Genomic DNA, 12505 nt, shown 5'->3' on the forward strand with positions numbered 1-12505 from the left:
ACACGCTCGAGCCGGGCACCTCCCTGAGGTGATTCCTGGGCTCGAGAGAAAGATAGGAGAGAGTGGAGACGCCAGGCCCCTGGCGCGCCCTCTGGGTGGGGATGGTGGAGGGCACTGGCCAGCGGAAGGCGCCCGGGGCTTTCGGGTCCACAGTCCGCTGCTCCTTAGCCTCCCTTCTCGGGCAGCCTTTCCTGTGATGGTGTTCTGGAAGCAGCGCCGGCTGATTCCGTGGAGGCTTGTCCCTCTACAGGGTAGAGGCGGGGTGTCAAGTGCAGGGTCTTTCCCTCCAGGGTTTTCGCTTGTTTTCCAGATTACCTCTTTGTCGTGGTGACCTGTTTCGTTCATTTTCCCTGCTGTCGGCTGTCTTCCTGTGATACAGATCTAATCACTTTTGTGGTTGAAAATCCCATTGCCGGGACTTTGCCTGTGTTCCAGTGGTTCAGACTCTGCACTCCAGTGCAGTGGGCGGCTTCAGTCCCTGGTCAGAGCGCTGCATCCTGCACGTTGCGCCTGAGAGCCTGCGTGTGGCCACCAAGATCCCCCAGGCCGCAGCCAGCACCCAGGCTGCCAACATAAGCACAGCCTCCCAGGGCCGGCTTCCCTGGTGGCTCAGGCAGGAGAGAAGCTGCCTACAGTGTGGGAGACCTGGGTTTGAGCCCTGGGTTGGGAAGATCCCTTGCAGAAGGGAATGGCTGCTCACTCCAGTATTCTGGCCTGGAGAATCCCATGAACAGAAGAGCCTGGAGGGCTACAGCCCATGGGGTCGCAAAGAGTAAGACATGACTGAGCAACTAACATTTTCACTTTCCCCAGCTGGTTCATAGCCGTGGACCCTGCAGGCTGGCCCCCACTGGCTGCAGTCACGTGGTGTCCCATTGCCCCTCTCACCTCTGGGCAGACCCCCCACTGCATGCCCGCTGACTCCGCTGCCACGTATGAAATGGGCCACATGGCAGATAGGCCTGCTTCAGGTCTGGTGTGAGAAACGGGTGAGATAATGCTGTGAGAGCTTTTGGAAACAGAAAGGTCTCACAGCTTTGTAGACACGCATTGTTGTCCTGATGATACTTAGAGTACAGGCCAACACAGGTGCAGACCGGGGCTTTAGCAGAGGAGATAAGCGGTTTAACAGTCTGACCAGGAAGAGCAAAGATGGAAATGCCATAGGCATAAGCTAATGCCTGACCACGTGGTCAGAACTAAGCATCTGGGGCTGTTTCGCATTAGATATCTGGAGAAGGAAATGGCAACCCACTCCAGTATTCTTGCCTGGAGAATCCCATGGACGGAGGAGCCTGGTGGGCTGCAGTCCGTGGGGTGGCAGAGTCGGACACGACTGAGCGACGTCACTCACTCTATGTTAGACATCAGTTGGTTCTGATTTCTGTTAGTCTTTGACGCTTAGCGCACATTTCTAACAGTTTAAAACCTTGCCAGGAACCCGAAGGGATTCTTTAAAGAACTGCTCTCTATCCCCTAATCTCTGATAATGGGAAAGTAATCATTGAAGGACGCTGATGTACATATTCATTCAAAGACAACTTAGTACTTAAAAGGTATCCAGAGTAATTCCACGGTTATACTAGAAGAAAGACAAAAGTAACTCAATCCAGAAGCCAGAGCTGGACATTTTGGATTGTGTTCTTGTTTTTGGTGTGTTGGCATCTCCCAGCATAAAAGAATGCGTGCTCTGTTTAGAGACTGCAGTGCATTTTCCCCACTAAAATAATGTCGAGAGAGATTGGCCTCCAGGCAGGACTGGAGATCTGCCTTGGCCCATCACCTCACTGTAATCCCATGAGAAAAGTGTCTGCAGACCTCCGAAACAGAACAGGGGCGCATGGCCCTTGCTACCTGACCCCTCCTTCCGTAGCATGATGGGGGGCCCTCTGTGGCCTGCGCTCCAGGCCACTCTCTGCAGGCAGGCTCCCCTTCCAGCCTGGGCTCCCCGCTCCAGGCCACTCTCTGCAGGCAGGCTCCCCTTCCAGCCCTGGGCTCCCTGCTCCAGGCCGCTCTCTGCAGGCTCCCCTTCCAGCCCTGGGCTCCCCGCTCCAGGCCGCTGTCTGCAGGCAGGCTCCCCGCTCCAGGCCGCTGTCTGCAGGCTCCCCTTCCAGCCCTGGGCTCCCCGCTCCAGGCCGCTCTCTGCAGGCTCCCCTTCCAGCTCTGGGCTCCCACTCCTGGTGGAGGAAGGCACTATGTACTCAAAGCTCAAAGAGCATGTGGAGCCTGGGGAGTCTGCTAACCCCCTGAGGTTAGCAGCTTTTCCAGCTAAAGTCCTCAAACTCATTGTGTCCAGGTGACACCAGGGAGATTATAGAAAAGACTTCGATGTCTTCATCTCTGAGATTCTGATTCTGTACATTTGGGGTGGAGAGCTTAGGAATTAGTAACTTTTAAAAACTCTCCTAGTGATTCTAGAAATTGCTGTTATCTGCATTTACTGAATTGGGAAAATAAGGTAGTTTAAATAATTAAAATTAAGTTACCTACCTGTGAATGGCAGAATCAGGAGCCACAACCAACTCTTCTGAACCTGGGTGCTGACTGTGATCTCAGAGGGTCACATTAAGATTTCAAGATTTACCAGATCTGTTCTCAAAGTCCAGCTTTGCAGAAAAACAAACAAAACAGCAACAAAAAAGGTCCAGTTTTTAAAAATTATTCTGTATTGATAGATGAGCTTGTTTTTACACAGACATCTCTTGCTTTTCTAGTTTACAGTTTTGTTTTTTTTTAATTATGTCATGTATTTGTAGTCAGATGAAGAGGCGAATAAACATCTCTTAAAACCCTGCCCCACAGCTGTATGGCCCAGCGTGCTCCAGCCACTGTTAAGGAATGTAAATGTTAGCCTGCTCAGCCTGTATATCTGGTGTCCAACTCTCTCCTCTTCATCACTCCCGTTTCTTGCACTATCAACAGTCTGAGTTATAAAAAGCTTCTATGAAGGTTTGAAAACTGGGGAATAAGAGTACCACTCAAGTGCACTAACTGGGAAAACCGCACCCTCAGGAGAGGGAAGTGACTTAGGGAGAGGAGAGCCTTGGGAGAGAGGATGCTGGGAGAATCTCACGGGAGGATGAGCCATGGATCAAGCTAGAGTGAAAAGTTCCGTCTGGAATGCTGACTTTCCAGGGATGAGGAGGAACTTAAGCTGTTTAGCCAAGCATCACGGAGCCATTGTGCCTGATGCTGTGAGCAGTGATACCTACTTCCACTCTTGTTGCAGATTGTTTTCCCTGCTTTTATATTCAAATATGTTTTTATTTCATTTATCCGTAGATGTGACGTGAAAAGTGTTAGTCACTCAGTCGTGTCCAACTCTTTGTGGGCCAGTGCACTGTAGGCCCCCAGGCTCCCCTGTCCATGGAATTCTCCAGATGAGAATCCTGGTGTGGGTGGGCATCTCACCATCCGAGCCCCAGGGAAGCCCTCATCCCTAGACACCTGTGTGTATACCTCCCCTCTCTATCTGCACGTGTTAAATGTGACTCTCTGTTCTGTGTGGGATTTATTTTGGTTTGTGCTTCACTCTTTCTTACGGAGAATTAACCAGCCATTTCAATGTCAGCACCACTTACTGAATAAGGTCTTCTCTCAACTTTCTTTCACCACCCCCTCCTTCTCTTGTAAGAGGCAGTTTAAGGTTTATACTTTATTTTGCCATTCTTAAAAGAATTGATTGGTGCTTTATTGATCTCCCTAGTTTCTGGACAGGTGAAAATTGTTGGGAAAAAAATGTTCTTTGTTGTACATATCTGAGGACAACCATCCACCTTCCCCTTTCTTTCTGTCATGCTACCTTGTTGATTAAAACAGGATAACTGTTACTGACATTTTTACAAGTGCCCTGGAAAATGCATTTCTACTGGTTATTTCCTGTCTCAGGACTTGTAACACAGTGTGAGATTTTCTAGCCTTGCCACCTGCCAGAATGCACTGAAATATGAGAGGTGTTTGGCATCGCCAAAGATTCTGAGCAGCTTGGAGCCGTGGCATCGTCTGTGTGTGCCTTGCGCGTCCTCCGAGGAGGGCGGGCTCACACCCTGCTTGGAGAGTCCGGCCACAGTCGCGGCCCCTGTCTTCCTCAGGGGACAGTGTATCCACAGGCACCGTGGATGGTTTGCAGCAGTTATGGGTGGTGAGCCCCGCAGGAGCGGCTCCGCTCTCACATTTGCAGAGCTCCATCCTCCATAGGGGAGGAGCATCTGCCTGTTCCTTGGCTTAGAAGAGACCGTCTTCAGGTCTCTTAAATCTTTTAAAATGAGATGAGTGGATGGCTGGGCAGGTTGTAAATGGGTAGAAATGATAACTTCTAAACCTTTCTGAATGTTTTAGTAAATCATGATTTTAGCTCTATTGGAACCATTGATTAAATACTCCCATTTTCCAGCCTGAGATCAGAAGCTGGAAAGTCTCCTTAAGTGATCTCCTTAAGTTGATAACCTTTTGTTGTATTAAGTCAAAAGCGACCCTCCTGCTTCCCCTCAAGCCGGTGTCCATCTGCACCGATGCGCAGCAGAGCGGAGGCAGAGAATGCAGCTGCGCCGGTGCAGGCTTGGGGGCCGGGCCCGCGGGGCCGAGGGCACTGCCGCCGCTCGCTGCCCGCTGTCCCAGAGCAGGCCCTGCATCCTCCGACGCCAGTGCCCCCCCCCCCCCCCCAGTGGCCAGGCAGCGGCGAGAGTGCCACCTGAGAGAGGCCCCGTCAGGCTCCAGTAGATTGATAGTTGTCAAGCATGTAGAGTGGCATCCGGCACGTGGTAAGCACAAAGTTTTAACAAGGTTCTCAGCTGTGATCATTCAGTCATCAGCAGTTTCACTGTTACTAATACTGAAATAAAAATATTAGCACTTTCTTTTTAATTGGAGAAAGCTGAAGTTTATTGCCACAGTAAATTTTGATGTGACTTTGATGTGTATTCCTTATATAGTTTATTGCTGATTTCTCAGATCGCTCCAACACGACGTACCTAAGGCTGCCTCCATCCCCAGCATTGCACTGAGTGCTTTCTGTGAGCTTGATTTAGCTCTCAGGGCAGCGCAAGGAGAGGAGGCGGTGCCCGGGCCCCTTGTGTAGAAGAGGAAGGGGCACCACTCCCTGGGGGTGGTGGGAAACCTTCCGGGTCACACAGCCAGGGAGTGGTGACGCTCGGAGCCGCGCCGCGGGAGTCTGACTCCAGACGCCTGCTCACTGCCTTGTACTGCCCTCTGCCTGGGACAGTGCGGACAACGCTGGGCAGTACCCGGCTTGCTCTCTTCCTGTCAGCTCAGTAATAGTGGAATACTCATGGAAGGACGCAGCACCCGTTGGTGAGGAAAGATCATGAAAAGCCAAAGTGGCGTTGCTAGTGTAACTGCTGTTTGCGTGCGAGAGGGAGTGTTTTGTGATCAGTGTCCTGTGCCTTTAAATATAGCCGTGCGTCTTTATGCTGCCTGGCTACTTCAGAGGGGCTGTGAGGGGAGATGAGTTCATCCCTGCAAAGCATTCTGCACAGCCTTGGCGCACAGTAAGTGCCCAGCAAGTGTTAGCTGCAGGTACTGTTCCTGTTGCTGTGCTTGGCCCTTGACCATTGAAGGGACTCTTCCCAAGTCTCACCTGGTTCCCTGAATTTTCAGAGGTAAATGACAGCTTCAATCCCTTAAGCTGGTTCCTGCTGGAGCCAGACCATGCCTCCAGGCTAGCCTTCTCTGAGCCTGCCGACATCACTTGTAGCCAGATCTTGTTGCCCAGCCTTCCCTCAGTCACTGGAGAAGTTTTATGAGCCCTGCTTAGTCTAGAAACTCGGTGTTGGTTTTTCCTGTGAGATAAGTTCTACAGTGGATTTTCCTGGTACAGCTTGGGAACATCCACACAGTGATTCAGCCTCAACAGTGATCTGTTCTACAAAGACAGTGTGACACTCACCCAGCACAGCGATGACGCAGTTTCAGATTTATAAGTTTTCTTCCCCATGCCCCTGCTTTTTGAGGTCTGTGTTTTATTAACGTGTTAATGAATATAAAAAGAGGTCTTTCAAACTTTGTTTACTCTCCGAGAGTGTATGCTGTGACTACTTGAGGGTAACTGGTTTTCCTGCATACGTATTCAAGTTAAAATCACAGTTTCCCTACTTTGAAAAACAGTTTTCTTGGAAATAAAATGTCTAGACAGACTTTGAAACTGAAAAACTGCTGCTTTGCCTCAGGTATTTTTGCTTGAAAACTGATCCTTTCATGAATATTTGATTCTTAAAAACTTACCCAAGATGAACGCCATTTTATTAGTCTTTTAGTCCTTGTGAAAATGATGCAGTTTTAGTTTTTAGAGAAAGTAAAACTTTTTTCCCGTAAGTGTAAATTAATTTGTATGACTTTAATCTCCACTTCTGCACAGTTTGTTAAAGTTAAATCTCGATGGCAGAGTCCTGAGTGTCTCCCTTCCCATTTTTCTGGGTCATCGTCAGTCTGCTAAAGACCTCGGACGGTCGTTATTCCAGGACAAATGTTTTGCAGGAATTTTCACAACACCTGCTTATCAGTGTTTTTTTTAAGGATGGTCTAGATCCCATGGACGGAGGAGCCTGGTGGGCTGTTGTCCATGGAGTCGCTAAGAGTCGGACACGACTGAGCGACTTCACTTTCACTTTTCCTTTCATGCATTGGAGAAGAAAACGGCAACCCACTCCAGTACTCTTCCCTGGAAAATCCCATGGATGGAGGAGCCTGGTGGGCTGCAGTCCATGGGGTTGCACAGAGTCAGACACGACTGAAGCGACTTAGCAGCAGCAGCAATGAGCTAAAATGGCCAGATGCCAAGGATAATAGTGATAAGTGCTTTGGGGGTTTAATTAAGAGGCTGTCTAGTTTGTGAATTTGAATCAGAACTCTTAGGACTTTGATGTATGGTTGTGGACATATAATTTAGGGCTATCCTGACTCCTTAGTTACAAAGCTGTGATGCCAATAAAATAAATTTGTGAATAAGAAGTTAAAAGAGAATATTGTTTAACTTGTAACTGTTCCGAAAATAACCACTGTTTATTTGATGGATGATGTTGATATAAATAATAATATATTAAGGTCTTTCTCTGCTCCAGACCCTGGGCTAAGTCCTTACTATGCTGCCTCTTTTTATCTTTTTTTTTGATGTCAGTTTTGCTGGCATCAGCAGCTAGTAAATTGCAGAAGTAGGCTACAGATCTTAGGCTGTCTGACTCCCAGCCCAGACGGGGGCCTTCTCATCTCTCCAGTCTCTGCGCAAGCGCAGCCTGCCCTAGGAGCTGGGCTGTTGTGGTGCTGTCAGAGGGCTAGCTCTCAGCAGGACTGGAGGAGAGGGGGCACGCGGTAGCTCCACCGTACAGACGAGGAGGCCGGCACTCAGGAAGAATAGGAGAGTGTTCCAGGGTTTCAGAATTGGCATAACTGCTATCCTTCTGTACACACTGAATACAGGGCTTTTTAATGTGCTATTTTCATGCTATTTAGGGACTATGAAATTGTTTGAAATTTCATTAGGAATCTTTATTATATTACTTCAACTTGCTATGTGTGTTATGTGGTCCTGTGATGACTCAGAATCCCTAAATGACGTTTTTCTCTTCCTTCAAAAAAAATTTTTAGCAGTACCACTGCAAAATACCAGTGTAAAATGTCATAAAACAGGTTATTCCAGCCAAGAGTCTGAGGTGAGGACAGATTTAAATTGTTCAGTCACATTAAACTCAAATCAGTGTTGGGAATGCTGGCAGCTGTTCAGAAAAGATGTCTCTGTAGCACATTAAAAAAGCTTTATGCCCTAGTAAGGCTGACCAAGGCTTCCCTGGTGGCTCAGACAGTAAAGAACCCACCTGCAATGCAGGAGACCTGGGTATGGTCCCTCGGTTGGGAAGATCCCCTGGAGAACGGAATGGCTACCCACTCCAGTATTCTGGCCTGGAAAATTCCACGGACTGTATATAGTCCATGGGATTGCAAAGAGTCAGACACAGCTGAGCCACTTTCACTTTCAGCGTTGATCAAGAACCTCGGCATATTCATATCTGTGGTCACATTTTTAAAAAAAGAGTAAATGTGTCTATACAGTAAGTGTGCATTGCTTAACTTTTCCAAAGATTTTATTTATCCATTTTATTTACCATAAACATTGCCTGGTTTAGAAAATGTAAAACTTATTAAATAGTTATAATTTTAAATGTTCAAGGACTTGAAGCATTCAAGGCATTGTTACTTGAATTGGGTGCAAGAAAGTGTATACTGATCGCTGTAGCTGACTTGTCATTTTTAGTGTTTTCCTTTTTTCTTGAGCAAGAAGAATAGCTTCTGTAATGTGAATTTAAATGATACATCAAGCCAATAAATGTGGCTGGCTTAGCAAGTGATAAGCATAACTAATTCGATTTAAATGTCTCTTATATAAAAATCATGAACCAATACATTGAAGATTAAAAATGTTAATGCAATTAACAAAAATTAGCATTCAGTGAAGAAGCACATTTCGGTTTTAAGATGGATGATACATCATTCAGTGGCCAGATAAGGACCAAATTCAGGTATACTTTATTTAGTTGATGGATTTATTAAAAGTAAGTGAAAATGAAACACTTTATTTGAAGAAACTTTGACAAACTGGTATGTAACATGTGGACAAAAGATAGCCCGTGTCCTTAGGAACCGTGGAGGAAACCGAGGCTTGAGTGACTTGCCAAGGACTCTCAGCACGTCAGCTGAGCGCCTGGGGAAGGCGATGTCGCCCGGGAGTGGGCAGGCTCCGCACGGAGCCTGAATGGGAGTGGGCGGGCCTGAGGTCACTTTCAGATACGGGAGCATTCGTGGTTGGGGACAGGGACGTTGCGGGTGTGCAGTGGGGTCAGGATTCGCTCTCAGCGTCCCCGTGGCGTCTTGCTCTCTGCTCACTTATAGGTGGACGGCAAGCACTCCAGCGAGGCCGCCTTGATCCTCCACAGGAAGGGGTTTGACTGCCGCTTCTCTAGCAGAGACACCGGGCTGCTGTGTTCCACAACCCAGGGGAAGGTGAGCCGAGAGCCTGTTCTCCCTGTTGATTTGGTGTGCTTTGAAAGGCTTACTTTCTGCAGATAATCCTGAGAAGGAGCGGTCTCATTGCCTCTCTGTGGACTCCTCACCCCAGCTTCCGGTTTGCTCGTTCTCCCTTCTTAAGGGAGCCCTGTCCCAGTGCCCAGTCTCCCCTCCTTGTTGACAGCAGACTGCCCCGGCAGGCAGGTCGTGCTTGGAGACAGGGCCTCGCCGAGTCTTAGCCTTTCCGCTTCCCACCCGCAACGCGGCTTCTGCCCACCCCTCTATTCCCACCTCTCTCAGACGCTCGGGTGTGACCCAGTTCAGCGATGGCAACCCCAGGTCCTGCGGGGGCCAGGTGACTGCAGGTGGCTCAGTCAGTAAAGAGCCCGCCTGCAGTGCAGGAGACCCGGCTCTGATCCCTGGGTGGGGAAGACCCCTGGAGGAGGGCATGGCAACCCCCTCCAGAATGCTTGCCTGGAAAATTCCATGAACAGAGGAGCCCGACAGGCTATAGTCTGTGGGGTCACAAAGAGTCGGACATGACTGAGCGACTGGCACACACACAAAGCAGGTGCAGGCTTGCAGCAGGGGTGGTGGGGACGTGAGACTGGCCGACGGGGTGACTCGGCGGAGGCCCTGGGGGCAGCTGGACTCCCCCCCTGCCCGTTGTCTCCCACGGCTGGATCTTCTGATTAAGCGGGTGTGCGTGAGTCCACCCTGTGCAGCCCAGCGGGTCCTCAGGCTGAGTGCTGACCGCCAGCTGCACCTTCTGATTTCTCTTCAAGCTGGCCTTGCTGGCGGTCCTCGTCAGCCACTCTCGGAGGGAAGGGAACCTCCAGCCTTACGCCTCTGGCTCTGACAGGCTGGGGCTGTCTGCAGCATGCTGGCAGACCTCCCACACCAAGTCAGCTAGCTGATCCACTCTTGAAGACCTCGTAGACGTCGTGTCAGACAGACTCAAGGGAGTCCGTTCTGTCCTACGCAGTTGTCACGTGCATAGCCGAGGTTGCAGAAAGAGGGGAGAGTGAGGCGGTGGGGAGGCCGGAAGCTGCTTGGGGCGACAGGTGTCCATTCCTCCTGCCCATGCTGCATGTCATTGGCGCTCGGAGGAGCGCTGATCTTTGTTGCTGGTTTCACGGTTCTTACTCTCTCCCTTCTTGGTGACGATCTGAGACATTTGAGTGTGAGCGTTTGCACTCAAACACTAAGGTGTTGAGTCTTAAGGGGGTTATATGGTCCAGAGAGACACACTAGAAGAGCCTGCCGGAAGTGAGAGTAGGTTTTTCCAAACGACCTTCCTACCCCGTCAGTGGCTCGCTTACATGAGGGCCTTCCCGGGGGGCCTGGGGCCTGTCTCCCGGCTTTTCTGGCTCAGGAAGATGGTGGAGAAGCACCCCTGTTGGGGTAAATGCTGATTGAAAGAGGGAGTAGCTGTGTTTCACGCTCTTGGTCTGTGTAGCCCTTTCTTTCATGGAGAAGGGCCCTCGCATACGATGCATTGTTAAGCAGCTGAGGGGCCCAGAAGACAGTGCTCTCCTTCCTGTTCCTGGGCTCCGGTCTCCCGCCAGAGTTCGTCTCGGTGCTCAGGTGTATGGAGGTGGACTCAATCTCCTCCCCTTCCCCTGTTTTTTCACCCCTGCTTTTTCACTAAACGACAGTATTCGAAACATACTTCTCACTGTGTCTCACGCTGAGCGTATATGTGCGCTACTTACCTTGCTCCAGAGTTATCCTGAACATGTACTTGTTTATCATTTACTTTTAGATATTGGTCCAGAAACTTTTTAGCAAGTTCACTGTTGTAAGCATCATACCTTCGTCATTATCCTTGATGCATTCTCCTCCAGACGCCCGAAATATAAGTGAAATCAACTTGAGTCCCATGGAAATCAGCGCGTTCCGAATCCACCTGAGGTGAGCCTGGCTTCCCGACCTGGATCTTGCAGTCCACTTCCAGCATTGGCTTTCATGCACTTCTGGGTTTTACGTGCAATAGCGAAGCACATCATTTTAGCTCCTGGCTACTGTGAGGACATGAATTCTGCGATCCTTTTTCTTAAACCAGTACAGTAGGAGAGAAAAAAAAGCCATGCTACAAACTAGTTTTTTTTTTAAGTTCCTTCCATGAACTTCTATCATCGGTGTGAATTGACGCAACAAACGAAGGAATGTCTGGAGACAGCCTCTCAGCAGATCGCATCTCAGGTTCAATGCTAACTAATCATATCTGTGTCGGGGGTTGTGAAGAGATTGTTCTAAGTATTCCTGTTGCTGGCCCTTTGTTAGTTTTACAAAAATACCCATTTTTACCAAAATGGAATGAGAAGCTGGTGGGTAATAGCTAATGGCCAAAATGGTTGCAGTCGTTCATACATGTTAGAAGAACTTTATGTGTTGAAATACGTGGAAAAGTGCAATCCATCAACCCTGATAATATATATTGTTGCTTTTACATGTGTTTCTACCACCTGACCCCTCCCTTCCTATCCTTTGTAAGTATTTCCAGAAATGCCAGGTTTTGAATCATTCGGTAGTAGACAAAGAGGCATATTTTCGTGACTTGACAATGTGGGGCAGGTGCAATTCATTCCATTGTCCCTGAGCTAGGAGAAGCAATTCTACAGGCACCGTGACCTCTTCTGGTACCACAAGGTGTCTTTTTACACAGCTCATTTGAATACAGATGTTCTGAGAAGGGGTTTTCTATTTTAAAATTATCATATCAGAATAAATGTGCCTTATTTTTTTATAAGTCTTGTTAAATCTTTTGGTGTCCATATTACTGTTGGGGGAAGGTGGGGAGTGGCTGGGGGGAGGGGTGGGTACTTTCTATGACACATAAATTGTATAATTTTTGCCTGACAATGCTGGCCACGTTCTGATCTGTTTCATTAAATTGGTGGTGATGTTACTCTAAACATTTTGACTATTTGAATGTACTGAGTTGTTAGAAAACAAAACAAGGAAGAAAAATATTGTTAATTAAAATATGCTGCTGCCAAGGAGACTGCAACTTGAAGCTAGGATTTTGTAACAACCAGAATCCACATACTGTTTTCATTTCACAAGAGCTCACCATTTTGAAGAGAGAATGCTTTAAAATAGACCATTTTGAAACCCACTTATGTGTAACTCATCATAATTTATCATATTAAAGAATATGTTTGTTCAGTGAATTTCCAACTTTTGTACGTGCTAACCTCAAAATGAAGTTCTAAACCTATGTGCCATTACAATACTTTTGATAAAATTTATTTGGGATCATTGTTAACTTAACATTAAAGTAAAGCCAACATTTAGAGTATTCCATTTTAGCATAGAAAGGATTCTTGACTATGTGCACTGCTGAAAATTCTCTGTGCTAACTAATAGATTTAGTATTACCTGACTTTAAACTTCCATTTTACCTCCTGCCATTCCAGCACCTTCATATAGAAATAAAAACATCATCTCTGTTTTATGTAGCCTGGTTATCATCTGTATTTTCAGTCAA

General features: G+C 48.0%; 1 protein-coding gene across 1 annotated transcript in view; it reads left to right on the top strand.

The window, feature by feature from the left end:
• MAN2A1 (mannosidase alpha class 2A member 1) overlaps positions 1-11788 on the top strand; it is a 197526-nt gene extending 185738 nt beyond the window's left edge. Inside the window, exons 21-22 of the mRNA XM_068979768.1 lie at positions 8899-9009; positions 10778-11788. Coding sequence (XP_068835869.1) covers positions 8899-9009; positions 10778-10930 — 264 coding nt within the window. The 3' untranslated portion in view covers positions 10931-11788. The remainder of the gene's footprint in view (positions 1-8898; positions 9010-10777) is intronic.
• Positions 11789-12505: the final 717 nt, after the last annotated feature.

This window comes from Capricornis sumatraensis, chromosome 9, assembly GCF_032405125.1.
Source record: "Capricornis sumatraensis isolate serow.1 chromosome 9, serow.2, whole genome shotgun sequence".
Taxonomy (NCBI): Eukaryota; Metazoa; Chordata; class Mammalia; order Artiodactyla; family Bovidae; genus Capricornis; species Capricornis sumatraensis.